General features: G+C 56.9%; 8 protein-coding genes across 8 annotated transcripts; 3 read left to right on the forward strand and 5 right to left on the reverse strand.

The window, feature by feature from the left end:
* Positions 1 to 1,938: 1,938 nt before the first annotated feature.
* ColSpa_07275 (uncharacterized protein) lies at positions 1,939 to 2,967 on the reverse strand (the record flags this gene model as incomplete). The annotated part of the gene is made up of 1 exon (XM_049273487.1): positions 1,939 to 2,967. The coding sequence occupies one exon, from the start codon at positions 2,965 to 2,967 to the stop codon at positions 1,939 to 1,941; it is 1,029 nt and encodes a 342-aa protein (XP_049129444.1).
* A 645-nt stretch (positions 2,968 to 3,612) lies between these two features.
* ColSpa_07276 (uncharacterized protein) lies at positions 3,613 to 5,613 on the reverse strand (the record flags this gene model as incomplete). Its single annotated transcript, XM_049273488.1, has 1 exon — positions 3,613 to 5,613. The coding sequence occupies one exon, from the start codon at positions 5,611 to 5,613 to the stop codon at positions 3,613 to 3,615; it is 2,001 nt and encodes a 666-aa protein (XP_049129445.1).
* A 372-nt stretch (positions 5,614 to 5,985) lies between these two features.
* Positions 5,986 to 6,578, forward strand: ColSpa_07277 (UPF0589 protein; the record flags this gene model as incomplete). Its single annotated transcript, XM_049273489.1, has 3 exons — positions 5,986 to 6,020; positions 6,077 to 6,191; positions 6,225 to 6,578. The coding sequence occupies 3 exons, from the start codon at positions 5,986 to 5,988 to the stop codon at positions 6,576 to 6,578; spliced, it is 504 nt and encodes a 167-aa protein (XP_049129446.1).
* An 874-nt stretch (positions 6,579 to 7,452) lies between these two features.
* ColSpa_07278 (serine/threonine/tyrosine-interacting protein) lies at positions 7,453 to 10,030 on the reverse strand (the record flags this gene model as incomplete). Its single annotated transcript, XM_049273490.1, is given in 6 exon segments — positions 7,453 to 7,644; positions 7,700 to 8,129; positions 8,178 to 8,290; positions 8,480 to 8,637; positions 8,651 to 8,792; positions 8,825 to 10,030. 6 exon segments carry the CDS (start codon positions 10,028 to 10,030, stop codon positions 7,453 to 7,455), a joined length of 2,241 nt encoding a protein of 746 aa, XP_049129447.1.
* Positions 10,031 to 10,540: 510 nt separating this feature from the next.
* Positions 10,541 to 10,819, forward strand: ColSpa_07279 (uncharacterized protein; the record flags this gene model as incomplete). The annotated part of the gene is made up of 1 exon (XM_049273491.1): positions 10,541 to 10,819. One exon carries the CDS (start codon positions 10,541 to 10,543, stop codon positions 10,817 to 10,819), a length of 279 nt encoding a protein of 92 aa, XP_049129448.1.
* A 140-nt stretch (positions 10,820 to 10,959) lies between these two features.
* On the forward strand, positions 10,960 to 12,540 carry ColSpa_07280 (regulator of phospholipase D SRF1; the record flags this gene model as incomplete). Its single annotated transcript, XM_049273492.1, has 1 exon — positions 10,960 to 12,540. The coding sequence occupies one exon, from the start codon at positions 10,960 to 10,962 to the stop codon at positions 12,538 to 12,540; it is 1,581 nt and encodes a 526-aa protein (XP_049129449.1).
* An 813-nt stretch (positions 12,541 to 13,353) lies between these two features.
* ColSpa_07281 (pyrimidine pathway regulatory protein 1) lies at positions 13,354 to 14,196 on the reverse strand (the record flags this gene model as incomplete). Its single annotated transcript, XM_049273493.1, has 1 exon — positions 13,354 to 14,196. One exon carries the CDS (start codon positions 14,194 to 14,196, stop codon positions 13,354 to 13,356), a length of 843 nt encoding a protein of 280 aa, XP_049129450.1.
* Positions 14,197 to 14,765: 569 nt separating this feature from the next.
* On the reverse strand, positions 14,766 to 15,706 carry ColSpa_07282 (uncharacterized protein; the record flags this gene model as incomplete). Its single annotated transcript, XM_049273494.1, is given in 2 exon segments — positions 14,766 to 15,358; positions 15,376 to 15,706. The coding sequence occupies 2 exon segments, from the start codon at positions 15,704 to 15,706 to the stop codon at positions 14,766 to 14,768; spliced, it is 924 nt and encodes a 307-aa protein (XP_049129451.1).
* Positions 15,707 to 20,950: the final 5,244 nt, after the last annotated feature.

The following is a 20,950-nucleotide window of genomic DNA, read 5'->3' on the forward strand; positions in this document are numbered from 1 at the left end:
TACTACCTCTGTAGGAGAGAAAAAAGAGTGACTTGGATCCCAGAAACAGCTCGAGGTGCGGCGTTATCCGGTCGGTGAAGCTAGCCACTGGGAAGCCGCCGTTGGTCGCCCGTGGAGCGCCGCCCGCTTGTGATTCGCCGATCCACCAGACAGCCTCCCCACCATGGCTTCAGCTGGACTGCCTATCCATGATCACCCCGCCGTTGGTGTAGCACGGATTTGCGAGCCATCCCATCCCGTCCTGCCTTTTGCATCTTTTTGGGGCCGCTGGTGTTCCCTTTCACGAGCGAACTTCACAGTTGCTGGTTTGTCGACTGGGCTTTTGGTCGCCCTCGGCAGATAACACGTGTATGCTTCCTCATGCTAGTCCGGCCTACCGCCGATTGCACGATCGCGATTGCCGTGTCTACCGTACAGTACCTAGTCGCCTCCGCCAGTTCTTCCCTCTCCTCTCTCCCTCTCTCGCACCCCCTTTGTTCCCACCGACTGTGCACATCCGTGGTTTCCCCCTTTCCCACCTGGAAAGCTGGGGCCGAGTCCTGGACATATCTCACATTCCCAGCATGCCGGGTCAGATGGGCGTGCCAGAATTCCAGACCGCCTCGCGGCTTGTCAGGTTGTTCGTCCTCATGACCACCCAGGGGCGGGAAGAACCCTGAAGACCAGACATCGGTCTCTGCCCGTCGAGACAGACCTTTTTTGCTGTTTTGGCAGTCCGACTATTGAATGCTGCTTCTAGAAATGCCCACCTCCTACCGTCTCTCGCGCATTGCCAATGTGAGGATCTAGCTTGCGGCCCCAGGAAATGACTTATATAGACCCACCCAGGTCCGGTTCCGCGATGCGTGTTCCAAGTTTTGGATTTTTAGGGGTCCTGTCAGCTGACCGGCCCACGAACCTCGACATCCCGGCTCCCGTTCACTTAAGCGGAATGCAGATTGATAATAGGGGAGCTCGACAAATGACTTCGGCATCTACGGATGCCCTTACGCCTGCCTGTTGCTGACCAACTGACTTGCCAGTGGCGCTGGTGATGAAAGGATAGCTGGTCGACGCGGTGGACCTTGAAAACATGGATGGAACACGAGTGACGATGTCAGGGTCCAACTGCGACCCACGGCAACGGTACGACTATGTATTGTACTGTAGTGTGGTACGCCGAACTTTGCCATCCTGCCAGAGCACATGGAGGAGAAACCAGTTTTCGCCTGAAGCAAGAGTCAACCTCTTTGCCAACTGATGGCGTTGTGGCCAAACGGGGCCCCTCCCCGCCACCCATCGATTTAGACTCTGCAGTTCCTGGATTATTTCTTCTTCCAACTTGCGGCTCATGACATCTGGTCGTCCTCCGTGCCAACTTTTCTCCTCTTTGCAAGGCTTCGGGAGCCGGCCGCTCCTCGCCTAAGCTCCCGCTTGCTACGCAAACCCAAAGACTGATGCCAACTCCCCGTTCGAATCGCAACACGCGCCCGTCCAAACCGTGTCAGTTTAGGTTTGCTCATTGGATTTTGCTTTTCCTCAGCTGTCAACTCAAGTCAGGCCCGCGCCCAATGCACCTTTTCCCACCCCTCCAAGGACTCTTGACAAACGCAATGATATCACATCCAACTATCCCAACAAAGCCAATCCCTGCGGTCGGGACGCTTGGGACCGCAACCTCTTCCTCGCCTTTTTGCAGTTTTCCCACAAAACTTGCAACTGTAGTGGTTGGATCGCACTTTCTTGGCATCCACCGCAACCCCCAAATAGTCCAGGCACAGCAGCGCTGGCGCCGCGCCCGTTTGAGCCAAGACAATCGCCCCAATCACAAAATCCGAGGGTCGTCACCCACACTTTTGCTCAGTTCTCCCCTTTTTCCCTTTTTCCCTCCTTCCCCCCTATCCAACCAGCACCCAGTCTTGTCATCGGTGTATGCAACCCTGCAGATCGCGGCCTGGTCTAGGCTCCCCCGGCCCTCTTCACCACCGCCAGCGACCCCGGGTTCTCCGTCCATGCCGGGTGGCTGTATGCCCACGTCAGCGTCATCTCCTCGCGCGACCCCATCGTGTATGCGTCCGGCAGCTCGTCCGGCAGTAACCGCGGGTTGAACATGCCCGGCCACATGTGCTCGTTTGTCTCCTTGACGTTCTTGACCATTGTCGTGATTTGCTTCTTCAGCGCCTCCACCAGCGGGCCCGTCGTGACTTCCGTGTTCTCGATCAGGTCCCGCCGCCCGCCGACGACGTCGGTCCGCACGACGTGCCGCTTGATGTTGTCCGTCACGTTCTGCGGGAGGACCCCCTTGAAAGCGCGGTCGACGTTGCGGAGATCGCACAGGTCGAGATACAGTCGCACTTTCAGAAGCGTCACGGCCATCTTGTGGCTGAGCGAGCCGAAGCGCTTCGCAAACTTGTCTACCCCTTCAAAAACGTCCTCGCCCTTGAGGTTCATGTGCGGCAGCTCCATGTCGTCCCAGTCGTAGTGGCTGTTCTCAGCCGTCGCGGCCCACCACTTCACAAAGTCATACGCCTCCTGATCCCGGCCGAGACGAAGCATCGAATGCGGCGTGTAGCTGCGGATGCTCATGTTGTCGCCGCGGCACAGCCGCAGCATGTCTAGTTGGTGATTCAATGACATCTCGATGGCGTCGATGGTGTCGATGGCCATGAGCGTCCCGATATAACCGAAGCGTGCCCGCATGTAGTCCCGCGTGTCCTTGAGGCTCCAGAACTGCCCGACCGCCATGTCCCAGGTCCAGCCCCGTTCAGACTCATTGGCGTTGCGGAGGGCGCTCTCTTCCTGGAGATACCTCTTGTAATACTCCTTGGTCTGGTTGCAGTCGTTTTTGTGCGCTTTGCGGTCCGCGATTTGGTGGTCGCGGCCACAATAGTATACGACCTGGCAGCCCGCACAGCGGGAGAGCTTGGTGCGTTTATGGCAGACGGCACACTGGCGGGGTGGCAGACTGTCAGGAGGCTGTGAAACCATGATCAATTTGCCTGCGGCTATCCAATAATTGGTGGGCGCAGATGGGTGTTGTGTTGACGGGTTTGCAGAGGGACGTGGAACATGCGATCCAAGATACGTTGGTAGTCCTCACTAAAAGAGAAAGTTTCGAGATGCACCGTGTGCCCCACGTGAGGTGGCTTGCGGAGTGGCTTGTGATGCATCAACGAGAAAGGAATAGGTCCACCCGTCACCGACTACCTTATCTTCTTCCCTTCGGTAGACGCAGAGGTTATGAAAAGAAAAGACCAGCGATGAATAGACTAGTTAAGATGGGCATTTAGAGATTGAAGGGCAGACTGTGCCAATACCCAAGGAACGGTGGGTGCGGTGGGTGCGTTAGCCAAAGGGACAGGTGAGAGCCAGTATGAAGGCGAAGGGTTGTGGAATAACCGTCTGAAGTGGGGTCGAATATCGATAGGATGGTGCTACTCTATGAAACGTCGATATTGATGATGTCTCGAGGCGCTTCATACATAACTCGTGTTCTATAGTCTAAAATACAAGCCTCTTGACGGCCGGCTTCGTTTGCCTTGGTTTAGGGTCGTCAATGGAGCATATGTAAATAACATGCCCCCATTCACAACCTCGCAGATGGTATACTACATACATACAATTCCCCACCGCTCAGAAAATCGCACTCGCCGCTACGTCTACAGCTCTGTGAGTCGAAATCCTTCTCGCCACCTCGAGGCGAGCCCAGGAGTCGGCATTGCCCCCAGTGTGCAAGGGATTCGGCTTGCTGGGACTGACCGCTCTCAGGACCATTGTTTGCACCCCTTCACTTGCCTCTGGTTCCTTAGCTTCGTTGCTGTCGCCAGCATCGGCCGCCGTCTCATTCTTGGTCTTGGGCATACGTTTCCGATGTCGTGTATGCGCAATAGATGTCCCCCATGCTTCGGGGCCTGGCCTGGGTTCGACCAAATAGCCTCGTATGGTGCATAGTTTCGTCTCAAAATGCTCCAATTTGATCCTTGACTGCTCAACCAGTCTGACTATACGGGCAATATCCATGCCTCGTCTTTGTTTTCCGGATGGCATACTCGATGAAGGAACATCTTGGAGGAACGGAACCACAGTAGCCGGCGATGATCCTTTGATGCCACAAATATCCAACAGGTTCTGAATGCGTTGCGCAAGATACGCCTGATCGCATTCTCGCCAGAAGACTGCCTTGACTAGCTTGGGCTTGCTGGCCAACGCTCCCAAGATGCCCAATGCAGCCTTGGGGTCCAGCGCGCGAACGCAGTGGTCGAGGAGTTGTGACATCGTCCGTAGACTAAACGTGAATCCAAGTTTGAGGCCAAATGCCACCGTAGCCACAGCATTCCTCAGGTAGCGGAAGCTCAACATGCCTTCAATGATGGCAGCGAAAACCTGAGTATCGAACCAAGCCCTCTCGATGACGTATTTTTTGGTGACAACGACATCTTTCAGTAGTGCCCATCTCTGGAGCTGGGGATCTTCGAGCACTTCGTCAATCAACTTTCTTCGAATCTTGATACCCCGGCAGTCTTTGCCAGTCATGCGCTCGATGACATTGTTGAAGTTACCGCTGTCGTTTGTCTCTTTGAAGTGATTCAAGAGACAAACAATTGTCCCTTGCGTTGGCTCAAGCTTGGATTGGAATAAAGACTTGACAACGTCAGATGCCAAGGGATGAAGTCCGGCCGCGTCGAACCCTTTGATCAAAGTGTTGTATGTGTGAATAGTAGGAGGTTGCGACGAGACGAGAAGGTTATGGCACACCTTCATAATTGTTGCCCGGAGATTTGAAGGCTGTGCCACTTCAAAGATGCTCCTCAGTGACTTGTTCAAGTCCGTGCTACACTTCCTGAGAGCCCCAGAGTCCACTTCCCGCTCGTAGTGAGGGTAGTTACTCTGCCTCAGCTCGACGAGCTCTTGCTGCAAGTTTTGCGTGTCGAAGTCACCATTCTTTGCCTTTTCGAGCTCTCTCCTAACCTTCTTCGTGTCACCACTTCCGATAACTGCCTTCCCGAGCAGCAAGCTGGAAACCAATTGCTGCACGTTATTCTCCGCTGCCTTCATTTGCCTCAACGTTTTCGGAGCTCGGTGCTGAAGCTTCGGCATGGCCTCATCCTCGGCAAGTAAATGATCCAGTAAAGCATAGTCGGTACTCAGAAGCGCCCTCATCGATTTCCTTGTTGGCTCGAGTCCATACTCCGTCCATATCGTTTCCAACTCAGGAGACCTTGATGGGGCCTTGGACCACGATTGTGTACGGCCGAGGGAATCGAAGAATTCGGAGATCTCGCTTTGCTGCTTCTTGTGATCCCTCAATGCGCCCTTGTATCGGTTGGCAATGCTTCCAGCTGGTGCCGACTCGCGGGTGTCGGCCGGTGCGTTTTCCATGATCTTTGCGAATTCTGCCTTGGCCTCCTCGAGTTGCCGGTCCAGGTCCTTCCGTCGTTCGTCTTTTCTCTTCGCATCCAGCACGGCCGCTGTTCCCATAATGGATGTGTAGCATGCCGTGAACATCTCGCTAAAGGTCGGCTTCCGCCGTGTCGCTCGCGTCGCCGACTGTCGCATCATGCCTCCGGCAGCATTGAAACAGGCTTTGCAGCCGCAATGGTGCGCCTGGCCCGCTCTGGACCAAAGTGCCTGCATTTCGACGGCATTCCGGCTGCGTTGGCAGCCCCGATGAGTCGAATTGGTGGGCTGGGCGGGATTGATGTCGTCGAGGTGTCGAAGTTTCGTCGCCTGGAAATTATGGTCTGATTGAATGAGCGATGTGCTAGACCGAGTTGCCGGGCTCCAAGTACAGGGGTGAGCGAAATTATTGAAATGCAATTGAGCGAGGTTGTGCCCAGAACGGAATATTCGACAAAAAGATATACCCACTTACGGAAGTGACGCAACTGCCCCTCCATACCCCCACCATTACTTTGATGTGAGCTTTGAAAGACACTACAGCTTCAAACGACTTGAATATCTATCCGCCCATAATAAACTAGAAATTTACAAGCAAGAACCGTCGAAATGTTTGCCCTCGCACTAACAGCCGAGCTCAACGGGTAAGTCCTATCGATTCCAGATCTTCAATCATAACTAACTCATCTTCAAACCCAAGGGTCACGAACCTCCGCCCTGATGACAGCGAAGGCAACCCCTTCTGGTACACTTTTAAGGTCCAGTGCACCTCATGCCGTGAAGTTCACGACAAGCCTGTTGGCGTCAGCCGTTTCGTAAGTAAATTGTGCTCTTATGACCCTGAACAGTTATTGACGCGCAACGCAAAGGACAATAACGAGATGAGTGGTAGCAGAGGCGAGGCCAACTTCGTCTGGAAGTGCAAGAACTGCAAGCGCGAGTCTTCGGCCTCCATCAAGGCTGCGCCTGCCTCCTATACGCAGGGCGAGCCTGCGAAGCAGCAGAAGCTTCTCGAGTTCGACTGTCGAGGTCTCGAGTTCACCGAGTTCATCCCTGAAGGAGAATGGCTCGCCGAGGGCGTCGATTCGGGCAGCAAGTTCTCTGCTATCGACCTTACGGATGGAGAATGGTATGACTACGATGAGAAGGCCGGAGAGGAGGTGAGCATCAAGGATCTGAAGTGGGAGATCAAACGTGCTTGAGGAGTTTGACTGGAATCCCGAGAGGTAGTATCGTATGGCGTCTGGTGTGGGGTGGTGGTGATGCGGTGTGGCGGGTGTTGCAAAATGTTGGCCTGTTTTGGGGTGTTTCTTTGCTCTTGTATCGTGACGATGGTATGCCTTGTTTGGACACGAATTCTGGCATTCACTAGTGATCATCCATGAACCGGACTTATATGTCAGCATGTATGGGTATTTAACCACTCTAAAGTAGCCTAATTCTACAAGGAGGTCTTTGCCGCCCTCTATTCCATGCATGAAATCGTCATATACGTCTTAGAGCCACCCAGCCCGCCCTTCTTCTTCCCCCCCTCTCAACGAGAGCGAGCCAGGGTCGAGGCATGTGTCTCGAAATCCTTCGTGGTCGTTCCGAGCAGACGAGCGAGTAACTCCATCTTATCTGGACCCAAGCGAGCCAGAGGTAAGCGGCAGTGCATGGAGTCCTCAGTGCTCATGCCCAGAAATCACGATACGACTGTAATTGAGCTCTATCGTGGACCCATGTCAAGTCCAACTCCAGCTGTGCTGCGTGACTGCAGACCGTTCATAGAAGGGTTTTCGGTCTGCAGCGAAAAAAGTGAACCATCTCTCGTCATCATGTGTCGTGCTGAGCTTCACAGCATGTTGTCTTGCTCCTCTTCAGGATCCGTAGTTATCATAATGGTCCTGTGTACTCAGACAAATAAAAGGCTTGTCGTCTTTTCAAAGCCTTGCCGCCTAATGTTGGCGGTCGGTGGAAACGCGTATGGCATCGGGCATGACAGTGAGCATCTGAACGTGAGTTCCCAGGGCCCTCAGCATTGCCGCTGCAAATTGGTGTACGTCTCCAGAATTCGGAATAGTATAAAAGGATTCTTCAAAGGAAGTAGTCACCAGGTCCGCGGCGGTTGGCGGGAACATGGCGCTGGTCATCAGGGACAGCGGAGAAGATGCTGAACTTGGGGTTCATGTCCTTGTCGACAGTCATGATAGATGCGACGTTGCCGCAGCGGTAGCAGTAGTTGGGAGCAGACCAAACGGTGACGACCGAGTTTTGAGGGAAGTGGTACTGGACCAAGGTTAGCAACGGCATAAAACACAATTCGTTGAACTCTAGCACGTACCTTGTAGCCCTCGTTGACAAGCTGATGAGCTCTGGCAATCAACTTGAGGCCGTTGACATGATTGAATTCGGTTGCAACCTTGTCGCCAAAGAGCCAACCGGCGCCACGAGGGCTGATAGCCCACGTCTCAACGTCTTCTGGGTCCGACCAGACAAGATCGCAGAAAGCACCCTCGTGGGGAATCTCTTGGGCACGGGCAACGACACGGATCTGGTCAATGGTACGAATCTCGGGGCTCAAGCCGCCGTGAACGCAGAGAAGCTCGCCGTCGACGATGGCGGCGAGAACCAGGAAGTCAAAAACGTGGCAGCAGGCCTTCCAGACGGAGGCATTTCCGTACTTCTGCTGGCACTCCTCATAGAATCCATAGACTTGGGTGATTTGACGAGACTCGTGGTTACCGCGGACGAGAACGATTCTGTCAGGGTACCTGGGAAGGGTTTAGTACACGAATGCAACTTGCTTCACCCAGACTTACTTGGCCTTCAAGCACATGAGAAGAGTGAACGTCTCGAGACTGAAGTAGCCGCGGTCGACGAAATCACCCAAGAAAACGAAGCGGGTCTCGGCAGATTGGGAGGTGGCGGAAACCTCGACGGCAGAATCAGCTCGGGAGGTCGCGCTGGTATCAGCGGCCGCAGCGTCGTCGTCATCATCCTCATCAGCGGGGGGGCTGCCAGAGTTCTTGACCTTCTTCCTGAGCTTGGGGTTCGTGATCTCGGTAGGAGGCTCGATATCTTCAGGGCTGATGACGGTAGTGGCAGTCTTAGGTGCCTCCACTCTGGTTTCGCCGGGCATTCCACCCGCGACGCGGAACAGCTCGAGGAGATCGTAGAACTGGCCGTGGATGTCGCCGCAGATTGTAACCGGAGTGCACACCGGCTGGATGTTAGATTCTAAAGTTCCCAAGTCAGTACATGTGAAGCCAAGCACGAAGACTGCGCGCCTTACCCTCCATGAGCACCTCCTTTACAAGCTCACAGAGCTCTTTCATAGCGCGCTCGGGCAAGTAGTGGCACTGCTTGGCTTCCTCCAGCCACTCATCCAAACCTGCGTTCGGCGAGAGGTTGGCAGGGCCGGGTCGGGGATGTGGCTCGCCATTTTGTTGATGACTTGGGTACGAACTTGGGAATTTGCCTCAACTTCGTAGGGATCGAACTCTTTGGAAACGTTTGGATTGAACTCGTTGGTCGGCTGGGCCAAATCGTACTCGAGATCGTCGGACTCGTAGTAGGCTGGATCAAATTCGTCGAACTCGTCGGCAAAATCCTCGTAGTCCAAGCTTCCACCACGGAGAGAAACGTCGAATGAGTCGTTGGCGGGGTCGTCGGATGGTCGAACAATGTGGGCGATTTGTGCGCTGCGAACCTCGGGTTCCTCAGCGTAGTAGAGCTCTTCCTCCTCGGTTGATGGCTCCTCTTTGATGGGTTCGGGGAGTGGTCGATTGCCAATCGAACCCGGAAAGACGAACGGAGGGGGGTTGGAGGAACTTGTCAGCGATGCGGACCGGGAACGGCGACTTGAGACCGCTGGGAAGGGCTCCTGCTGGTTGAAGGCGACCGGGTTCGATTGTAAGGGCGAAGGGTGCGGTGGAGTAGTGTCCTGGGCGGGGGGAGGGGCTTGAAAAGCACGGTCGGGTGCGACAGCTGTGCGGGTGCTGCTACCAGTGGGGGGCTCGGGCAGCGGCCGGGGGCTTGGGCGCTGCGGAACGACTCGACGACGAGATTCCTCCAGGAAACCTTCGAGAGTCAATTTGTCAGCGGCTTGACGTCGCAAAACTCTCTGGCGATGCTCGTCAAGAGGATTATCGTAGCCTCCAACGACGATGGGTCGGGGTCGGCTGAGGTTAGGAGCGCGGGGGCGTTCAGTGCTCAACGGGGGAAGAGTGGGGATGTAACCCGATTTGCCTGGAACTGAGATGCCTTGACGTCGGCTAGGACTGGGACTCGACGTGACAGTGAGAGAGGGAGTAGTCGGCGCGGTCGCGGCACACGTCGAGCTTTGCGCTTGAAGGTGGTTGTGATGTGCAGGTGGGAGTTGAAAAGATACTTCCGCGCTCCTGTGTCGTCCGCCTCCTGCTCCGGGTCTGCGACGAGGGCCGTTTGTCACGGGGTTATTCTGGTATTGGTTGGCGCGTCGTATCGCCGCCTGGATTTCCTCCTCACTGGGGATTTGGTAACCTGACTTCGTCGCGAGCCGGGACTTCGGGCTTCCTTCTTCTTTGGCAGCTGCTGAAGGTATTTTCGCCTGGTTGAATTCCGGAAATGTTTCCGGGTAGGCGTCGATAGGGACGTTGTCTTTGTCCTCGGAGGACTCGACTTCCTCATCCATCTTGATCTTCTGATGCTGGGTGAACCTCGGGTAAATTACAGTTTCGGACTATTATTTAACCGAGGCTGCTGATGTGAGAAGTTGTGATTTTCCGAGGTTTTTCCAGGCTGCTGTCTGGGTGGAAGAACAAACCCCAAGCCAAGGGAAGCTATCCAAAAGAGGCTAGTCCTTTATTATCAGATAAGATCCACTAAAAGACTGTTGCTCCCTGTGCGCCATTCTTTCCGATCCAGTGTGGATGTGAACCCAAAGCCCCGCGTCGCTACCTTGCCATCACATCAGTCTGAACATCTCTACCAAGACCACTGGCACGACCCTGTCATTCCGACCGCAGCAAACTCCATCTGGTCAATTTTCCTCAGACAGACATTCAATGTTTTGCACATTACTTGCTCCCAGGCCTCGCGACAGCAAACAATAACCAGACAAAGTAGCGCATCCCTCCCAGCGTCGAGCGACAAACACCTTGTGCAGCCTTGTTCCCTCCACCACACGAGCTTTTGTGCTGCGATGGCGGCGTCCGGCGCCCAGGGCGCATCCCGTAAGACAAATGGAGTCATCCCGGCCTCTGGCCAGCAGCCCGCTGCTGATGCGCCAAAGTCCAACAAGAGCCGAACTCCCATCGAAGGCGACAAAGTGATTATCCGAAGACTGCCGCCCGGCATGACGGAACAAGAGCTGTGGAATAACCTTGGCGATGAGTGGAAGGCCGGGAACGGGCTCGTCAGTTGGCACAACTTCGCGCAGGGAAAGATCTCACAGGAGTACGTGCTTGCTCCTACGGCTTGAAGGATTACCCATTAACTCTTGGTGCAAATAGTCCTGCGAAGCCTTCAAGACCAGGGAGAGTCTATCTTCACGTCCTGAAGCGCGAGAGCCTCAATACTCTGTCAACCTTGATTCAAGCCAAGTCTTGGGAAGACGCCAAGATGACGTCCAACAGTGCGTCTCTGGTCGGCCCTCCGGTACTCGAGTTTGCGATTTACAACAAAGTCCCGAGCGGTAAGAAGCGCACCGACCCTAGACAGGGAACGATTGACCAGGACCCCGACTTCATGGCCTTCCTCCAGTCCTTGACAAATCCGGAGATGGATAAGGAGAACGAGAACAGCGAGAATAAGGATGCGGAGGAGTCGAAGCCCGAAGCCAAGGTCACGACGACACCCTTGATTGAGTTCATCAAGGAGAAGAAGGCGAACAAGCAAAAGGAGGCTGCCGCCGCTAAGAGCGCTAAGCAGGCTCGGCAGGAGTCGAACACCAAGGGCAAGGCCTCGGCATCAAACGCGGATGATTCAAAGAAAGGCAAGAAGGACGCCAAGGGGGAGAAGTCGGCCGACAAACCTAAGGAGACGGTCAAGATTCTCACCAAGAAGGCCACCGCCGAAGCTGCCAAGGCCGCCGAAACAGTGGCCGGCCAGATCACTCAGGCCTCTTCGACCTCTCAGGATGCACCCAAGAGCCGGCGAGCTGGCATCGCGGCCGCCGCACGCATTCTGCAGAGAGACCTTGGCATCAGTCCTGGAAGTGCGCATAGGAGGGCACGGCTCGACGCTGCAAAGGCCGAGGCGGAAGCAAAGGCAACGACGAAGGAAGCAGCGCAACCCGCGGCCGAACCCGCGGCACCTAGTCCAGCACCCGTCGCCGCACCAGCTCAGTCATCTTCGGCCACTTCTCAGATATCGGAGCGGAGCACAACGCCCACCGCGCCCAAGTCAGGTCGTTCTCGCAGAGGGGGTGGCGGCAAAAATGTGGGTGCCAGCGATTCCAAGGGCAAGTCGACTGAGGCAAGCTCCACTACTACACCGGCGCCTGCCAAGGCTCCGGTCGTGTTACTCAAGAAGAAGGACGAGGAGAAGAACAAGGAGAAGGGAACCAAGGCCGACAAGGAGGCATCGAGCTCGGCACAGCAGTCAGCTGCACCAGCGACGAACGCGAAACCCAACCCCCCGACGGGCCCCAAGTCCTCGGGCAAGGGCGGCAACTCCAAGAAGAGCACCACGGCCGTCACCCCCGGCGCAACCCGCGGTTTCGTCAAGCACGCAAACCCCTCACAGGGCGTCACCGAGGCGCTCCTGAAGCAGGCCATGGAGGTCTTTGGCACTGTCACGTTCGTCGAGATCGACAAGCGCAAGGGCTTCGCGTACGTCGACTTCTCCGACCACGACGGCCTCACCAGGGCAGTCGCCGCGAGCCCTGTGCAGGTCGCCCAGGGCACCGTCCAGGTCCTCGAGCGCAAGGAGAAGAAGCCAGCCGCGCCCACTTCGAACGCCAAGTCGGAGCCCAGCAGCGCCAACGCCAACGCCAATGCCGGCGCGGCGAGCCCCAACCCTGCGGCGCCTTCGGCGTCCGCGTCGGCCAACAATGCGACGCCGTCCGAGAAGCCGGAGCACCACAAGCGAACCAGACGCGGCCGCGGGGGCGGTAAGGCCGCGGCGAATGCGTCGGGCAGCAACAGCGGCAACAAAGATGCGCGCAGCGAGCCGGCCGCCTCAACTGCAGGTACGGGCTGACGAGCATAAGAGAGAATTTTTCTTTTTCCCCCGCTCGCATAATCGACAGCAACCCGTAGCATGGGTTCCCACGTGCGCAAGTTTCCTCCCGCGACGCGCCTTGCATGAGCAGCGAGCAGGGGGGGTTGTTGTTGTTGTTGTTGTTGAGGGCCTCCAACGCCCTGCATACTTTGTGTACCTGCGTCTCTGCCCAAGACGACCCAACGGAGGCCCGCCACGAGAAAGCGATGGTAGGGAGGGGGGGAGAGACTCTCACGACCCGACGCGGCCCCGGTTCGCTGACTGCAGCCCACCCACCCCCGTACATAATTATGTCGAAAACGACGCAGCGCGGAGACCAGCAGCATGCCATGTGGTGTCTTGCAGCGGCGGCGGTGCGTCAGCTGGGGCAGTCCGGGGAATTGCTGGAGGCGGATTATTCGTAGAAGGACGAACATGGGAGGGCGACCAGAACTGTACTAGTGGCGAGTCATCGGTTCTCGCGGAGATTCAAAAAAGATATCACCAAGGGGACACAAGGTAGAAGACTAAGGAGCGTTCGTCAAAAACTTTAAGATTGTGGTTGGTGCCGGAGGATGCCGTCTATAACAGCATCCGCCGCTCGCTCTGCCAGCTTTACAAAGAAATGCCCAGTTATCCAACTTGCGTTTTCAAACAGACGCCCCCCCCCCCCAAAAAAAGGAGGGGGGAGAGGAGGCACAGGCTACAAAAAAACAATCTCTAACTTTTTTTTCGAGGAGGAACACAAGCACAACGCTTCCTCCTCCAACCGCTTCCCGGTTTACATGTAATCCATACACAAGTAACAAATGTTCAATTGGGCCAGATCAGGCTCCTGGACGGAGTCGCGCGCGCCCACCATGCGGTCCCCCAGATCGCAGCGTAGTACACAAAAACCGTGAACAACACACCCAAGAGGACACCGTCCGTCTCCCGCACCGCGCGGGCGAGCCTGGCCTTGGCGTCCGTCACCCAGAGGGTCTCGCCGGCGTCCCGCCGCGCGGCCCGGAGCCCGGGGAGGCCGTCGATGGAGGTCCGGTTGGTCTCGGCCTGGTACTTGTTGACCGTGTTGTTGTCGACGCGCTTCTTCCAGTAGAAGTCGAGGGTGGGACGCTCCTCGAAGACGGAGAGCTCGTCCTTGCGGTTGTCTTGTCCCCCGTCCTCGGGGGCGGCGTCGTCGTCTCCAGCCGTTGGTGGTGCGTAGAGCTCCTTGCGGACCATCGGGACGCCGAACCCGCAGCTCGTCTGCACTTCCCAGACCTCGCCTACGACGACGGCTCTCGTGCCGTCGTACGAGTCCCGGCCGGCCTCGCCTTGCGGGACGATGCGCTTCATCCACGAGTCAAAGTCCGGGTGGTCCCACTCGACGATCCGGCTCTTGCAGAAGAGGCGGAGGATGCGAGGCGACGGGCCAAAGGACATGAACATGAGCGTCAGGCGCCCATTCTCGTAGCTGTGGGCGATGGTCTCGCACCCGGAGCCGGTCCGGTCAATGTAAGCGACCAAGTTGGGCGAGAGGACGGCGAAGTGGGCGGAGAGGCCCTTGGGTGAGACGTTGATGTGGGGGAGGTGGGTGGGCGCCGAGGCCGTGAAGAAGACGGGCTGGCGGGCGGCCCAGTCTGCGAGGTCGGGGCTGATGGAGGGATAGAGCTTCATTTCTGTTGTTGTTGTTTTTTGCTTGTTTCGTATGTAGGTGCAGGTGTCGGTGTCGGTGTGAATGTTATCGATTGAAATACACAAAAAAGCCAAAAAGCCGAACGAGGTATATCGTCAAGCACGTGAAAAGGGGTATTGGGTATCGTATCGTGGATGAAAAGGAAAATCGGCTGGTACAAAAGTTTTGTTACAGGAAATGGGGAAAATGAGACCAAGAGGCGGGAGTCATCTCTTGAAATAAACAGATCGGTCCGGGAAACGGCCGCGTTCGCCGGGCCTTCGTGAGGAGGATGAGTCAACTAGACGGCGTCAACCAGTTGCATCTCATCCTGTCGCTCAATCAGTAAAGTCATTGCGCCCCCCCCCCGGCTGTGCGGGGACTACTCCAAGACGGTAAAGTGTAGGGCCGTCCTAGGCCCCGCACCGCTTATCGGATGCGTGCCTGGAATGAAGAGCTTCTCTGTGGCTGAATGCAGAGTGCTGTAAACGTATTTCGGCATTAAAAAAAAAAAAGGCTGCCCATGGTGGTGCGTCACACAGGGCTTGTTTTTTCTCCTGCTTTTGATTCTTTACCGGTACGACCTCCCGCGGGGAGGATCGGCCGGCAGAGGACTCGGCAGAGGGTGGAAGCGATAACTTCCGTCCTCTTGAACGTATTGCGAAGTAGTATCAGGGTAGTAATCATTGTCGTACTCCGGGTATGCTGGGCTGCGTGGCAGAGTGCTGTAAGCGGGTTCGGTGACGGTGGTGTAGACGGCCGGCCTGATGGAGTCGTGGTACGAGGTTGACTCGGTGCGTGCGTGACGGGGACGGCCCGCCGGCTCCACGGCGGGGCGGGAGGCAGCAGGACCCAAGGGTTCAATGTAGCTGCCGCTCTGTTTGCTCCGGCCCGAGCTGCTGCTGGAAGCGACGCTCTTGTCGTCCTTGTGGTCGAAGCGGCCCCGGAGGCGCTCCTTGTCCTGCTTGACGCGCTTCTCGAGCTCCTTGTCTTCGGTGGTCTTGCGCGGCTTGCTCTCGCTGCGGTGGTGCTTGGACTCGCCGCGGTGATGCTTGGATTCGCTGCGGCGCGAGTGCTTCGACTCCTTGGGCTCCTTGGGAGAAGGGGGATGGGCCGGGAGGGCCCCGACATCTTGGCCGACTCCCGAGGCGGGCTGGAGCGTGTCTTGCGAATATCCTCACGAAGGGCCTCAACCTCTGTGCGCAAGTTGCGCTTCTCGCGATCCAGAGCCTTGTTGTCGTTCTCCAGGACATCGATGGTGTTCTGCATGGCTTTCAAGCGGGCGTGGGCCTCGTGGAGCTGGGCCTCGGCGTCCTTGAGCTTGTTCCTGGTTGCCAGGTGCTCCTCCTTGAGCTTGATGTGGTTCTTCTCCAGGTCGAAGTACTCCTGGGCCGTGGGGCTCGAGCTGAAGTCGGACCCAACGCCCGAGTCGCTCGTCTGGTGACGGTGGCTCTTGGAAGTCGGGATGGTCTGAAAAGAGACCCGTTGCTCCTTTCTGTTAGCCGAAGACATGGTTGCTGGTTGTCGGCGGCCGGGCGGGCCTGTTGTCGATCAAGCGTAAATCGATTCGGTGAACCAAGTCAAGGCGCAAATGCCTTTTCGCCTTGTGCAGGCACAAAAAGGGAGGTCGTCCGTCGTTTGTATGCGCAGGATTCTATTTGAGCTTTGTTGGAATTGAAATTTTTTGAAATTCGATGTGGGTGGTGTGGTGTGGTAGGCGCGCGCGGGTTAATACAAGTCGTGGCCTTGTCGAGATGAGTCAAGTCGGGTATATAAGGGGGTGAATGCTGCCCAAGATGGGACCGGGTTCTTTTTTTGGTTTGGGAGAAGAGACGGAACCGCCGCGACCGTGAGGGAAGAGGCAAACGTGAGATGGATGGAAAGGGGGAGAAAGGAGAAGATGCGACGCCTTGGGACATTCTATTTATTTAGACACAGCACGTTGCAGCCTTCACGGAGTGTGAGCAGAGAGAGAGCAAGTCGCAGCCAGAGGGAGAGAGTGTGTGGATGAGAGGTGTGGGAGTGGATTGTACATTGCTGCCTCCGGAAGCCAAGCAGCGCAACTTTGCGATGCAAAGGGAGAACGGGTGCAGGGCAGGGGGGCACCGGACAACAACGAAAAGGGTACCTGGAACACGCCCCGAGGCCCGGGGAGATTGGCAGCATTCCAGAGGTATCGCATCGGTAGTGGCCATGTAGGGCTGGGCTGGTTTAGGCCGGTTGCCTCTTGGCGCAGTTGCGCAGTGCGCGTGTAGAGTCATCGCTCATGTTCGTATGCTACATTGCCTACCTATGTGTAGGGAGAGAGGTGTGTGTGTGTGTGTGTGTGCATGGTACCCGTAGGCAAAACGCACCCATCCGCCCGCAGCGGTTCGCTAGGCAGGATGGCGGCGGAATCGCGGGTTCATCCTTGACCAGGGATGGGATGACGAGATGGGATGGGGAATGGGTTTTCGGGGAGACGAGGGGGGAGGGAAGAGAGGGGAGGGGTGCGACGGTTGTGTTCTTGCTGCTGCTGCTGCTGCTGCTGCTGCTGGTTGATGCCGCGCGGGCGGACAAGGGTGTAGACGGGACGGGGCTAAAAGGGAGCGGGACTCGGGAAGGGGAGGCAGATTACCAGAAAGCAAAGTGGAAAAAAGAAGATGACCAGGAATCGACTCCCATTTCTTCTGCTGACTGATCCAGTCGTCTCTCGCGCCCAGCCAAACAGAAGGGCAGGAAGACGAGGAAAGGGGGGGGCATGTGGTGGGAAGCACTGCTTCGCAGACTGAAATTCTCGGTGGCAGGACAAGTCCCCATTGGCGCAGGGCCGACTCGCCGAGGCAGTGCAGGGCCAGCGAAGCCAACAAGGCAGAAACGAAACTTGTCGGTTGCCTGGTTCTGAAATTTTCAACCTGGACGCCTGATTTCGCCGCGCGTGTGTGTGTGTGTGTGTCTTCGTGTGCGTCCCGGGAAATGGTTCGCCAACGCGGATTCGGTACCCGAGAGACTGGTTCGCCCCAAACCCTGGCTTGCAAGCTTGCAAGCGGCAGGCTACGCTGCGCAGCGCTGCGCAGCGCGATGCACTTGCATCTGGACTTCGCATTTGCAGCAGAGGCGAGGGCGAAGCACGCAACTGCGTGCGCAAAGAGGTGAGGTGATGTGAGTGGCTTGCCCATCGCCATGCAGAGACCTCTCGTAGCTGTACCTGTAGGTAGGTAGGTAGATGCGTAGAACTGCCAGCTCGCCCCTCCCAGAAGATTTTGCGAGCTCTTGAAGAGACGTCGACGTCAACGGGGTCCCGCTTGGCGCTGCGCGGTCCTTTCCTGCAAGCCCTTTATGCGTGCCGCGAACTTGTTTCCTGCTCATGCCTACGGCCCCAGGGATCATGATACGCGTTGCGTGAGTAGTGCCGTGTCGGGACCAATAATCTGCAACGATCGTGGCCGAGATCGTCTTGCAGCCTAGCAGAGGCCGTCGCGAGACCCCTCGATGGCAGAGGTCACGGGGGGTGGAGGGGGGAACTTGGCCCACGCCGTGAGTCACTCATTCCCCGCTGCGTGTCTGGACCCCGCGACGAAACGCGGTTCGTTCGTGACGACGACGATGTTGGCGCCGGTGACTGAGGCCGCTGTCGCTCGCGACTCCGATTCATGCGCTCGATGCACGTCCGGCGATGGCGCGTTCGTGGTGGTGTTGGTTTTCCTCGCATCCCGCGTGTTCGTCTGGCACCGCCAATTGAGGACTCGCGCTCGGATCGGTCACTTCTCCGACACTGATGGCCCCGGGTGATGGCAGGAGCGTCGCGAGCCGCATTGCCATGGTGGTCAGGCTGTAGGTGGTGGTGGTGGATTGGATGGGATCGAGTGACGGAGAGACAAAGTGAGCTCGACGACTGGGACAGCTGCTGCGGAACCAAAACTAAGCACAGACTAACGGACACCGCCCCGCAGGCTAACGCGACAGGCAGTCCCCCTGCACGCACTCTGTCTTGACAGGCCTGTCAACTTTGACTTCCCGTCCAACTGCAAGTTCGGACGATGACGGCCAATGAGTGCCTTGGTGTCTGCCTCTGATGACTGACACACTCTTGACTAGATGTTGCTAGTGCCATCCTTTACGCCCTGCGGCCGGCGTCAACCGCCAGACTTTTAGGCGGCCACCTCACCAGGGGCTGGCGGCGTGTCCAGGCAAGAAACACACGACGGGCCAGGGCATGGTTTTGCTCTGGAGACGCGGGCAATTCACCATCATGGGCTCCAATTCTTTAGGGCTGCCAGGGGTCCGTTCCCCCCTACCTACTGTACTCGCAGAATCAAAAGCCGGAACGGCAGGCCCTTTCGAAACGCGTGGCGACACTAACCACTCGCCTCCCCCCAAACCCCTGGTCTTGCCGCCATCCAGCAAGGGTGGGATAGCCGAACGAGGGCTGCAAGTGTACGGCGTAATTTATACACTTTGAAAAAGCACCCAAATCCTTTGGCACCACCAAGATGGCAGGTACCGTGGTTCACCTGATGATGGCTCGATCCGTGGACCTTGCCTCGGGGAAAAGACAACCCTCGGCCATCCTCTCCCTCTGGCAGTGGGCAGCTAAAACGGCGACCCGGCCAAGGGTCCCCGCCGCCCTCGAACCCCAGCCCTGGCGCCTACGCCAGGCCGCAAAGCAGCGGCCGGCCATCACCGACTCACGCCCGCGAAGGATTTCACGCGTCCGCCGGCGCCCGCCCTAGCGTGAGCATTCCTTCCGCGGCTTCTGTATCTCAGTCGTACCTAGCCGTACCTAGTCGTACCTGGAAACGACTGGAAGCAGCCGGAGAAGGAGTGCGACTTTTGGCCAGCCAGATGATTTGTGCTTATCGGAGAATTCTGCGTGCAAAAGCCTGTCCCTGGGAGCCCAAGCCCGGGGCCGGCGTCCTCCCAATGACGGAATCCTCAGATCCGAGCACGCGTCTTTGGCTAGTCTTCCAGAGCAGAAGTTGCTGCAGGCAGAAGGAGCGAAGGGACCAATGATACTGTCATTACGTGAAAGCTTTGCAGCGAGCCGTGTTACAGACGTACCCGCTTGGAGAAAGGGTGGATTTCTACTCTTATTGTGCCGGTTGTGGCATGGAGGGTTCCAGTCTTTTGCGAAAATGCCACGCGAAATCTCTCTCATTCTTCATCCAAGCTCGGGCTCGGGCTCGTCTACGGCTCATTTTTCTGTCGCCAGCGCGGGTAGGTAGACAAAGTCCGATACAGAGGGTGACGGCGTGAGGAAGGGAAGGAAACGTGTAAGTTGATTTGCTAGAGCAAAGAGGTGGTCCGCTAAAGGACCCTGTCAGGGTTGGCTGTGCAGAACTTCCCATGTTAGGTACGTACCTCCACAAGCAGCAGGTAGTACCTACGTACGGAGCCCGCTGACACAGTCAGGGAAAGTGGTTGGATCCACTTGCCCTTTCCTTACCCAAGTTGGAAACTGGTTGCCTAGCACCCTGCTTTGCCATCGTCAACTCTACATGCTGCGTCTGCCCGACACATCACGGATTGTCCCGCGCCGAACCTTGAATGCAATATGTTCGTTCGAATTCCTCAGACGCACGGTGGACTACGCCCGTCCGAGTCCAGCAACGACCTCGCGATCCTCCGGCGTCCGCTCCTGTGTCTCCGTCGCGGGAGGTAGCCAGGTCAGATTCTGGCCACGTCGCTGCGCGGCGAAGGATTCGATGCGCCAAGTGAGAACCGAGTAGAGCGCACCTGATGAGCCATGATAAGGGAGAGAGGCATATATTCGGGGAGGGTATATTGGTGTGGAAAACATGTAGAGATACCGCCGTACTCAGCCGCAGACCGTTTTGGGCCCTCGTCTCACACACTGCCGTCCGCCGCGTGCCTTGCGGTAATCCCCCCCCCCCCCCCCCGGGTCTACCGTACATGCCCATCCGCGGCCCCCCATGTCCGAGTGCGGCTAAGCCTCGCACTCGACCACGACCTTGATTCTGTTTCTGGATGTTCCTCTCGCTTCACCTCGGTGTCAGCACTCTAGCCGAGGTGTGAGGTGAGAGGTACCGCGGACAACGCGGCGGGTGCGCTGCCAAAGTCCAAAAAGGACGGATTCCGAGACCGCAACCCCCGACGAGCTGAGCAGACTTTTTTCCGAGCGAATTTCCCTGGGTTCCGATCCTGCGCGGGGGTTCCGTTGGGGCAAGGGGAATAATACGAGCAAATGGTACGCGCATTCGCGCATTCGCGCGTTGGGAGGTTTGCGTCAGGGAAACCGCTGCAGCCTTGCGCTGCACACCATCGCGACGGGGCTCGGCGTTGTCAAACGGTCCACAATCTTGCGGACGCGAACAAGTTATGGACGCGGTCGAATTTCCAATCTGTCATTCCGTGGAGGACGGTCTGGAAGTGGGGGGAACAATGAGCAGCGAGGCAAAGGACAACGGGATGGCGTCATGGGGTTGCGGTGTCTCGGTTCGGAACCAGCTGACTAGGAGACCCGGTGCCGGAGTCGGGTCACTTTGACTGCGTCAGCACAACGACGTGGTCCTACTTCACCTTTTCGAGTACCAATCGTCTCCCCCCCAAAAATTAGATACAATACAACTCATAGACCATACAGTAAATACGACATTTCAGTCATCATGAGGGCTAATCTCTATTACATGAAACGAAATCAGGACGCAATGTTGAGCCTGCTGGTATCATCGGTCTATCTGGAAAGGGTCTATATGCAAAACTGGGCAGCGCCAACAGCCTTCACCCTCGTACTCTGCCATCAAAGAGACTTGTAAA

This window comes from Colletotrichum spaethianum (genome assembly GCF_022836535.1).
Source record: "Colletotrichum spaethianum MAFF 239500 DNA, contig18, whole genome shotgun sequence".
NCBI lineage: Eukaryota > Fungi > Ascomycota > Sordariomycetes > Glomerellales > Glomerellaceae > Colletotrichum > Colletotrichum spaethianum.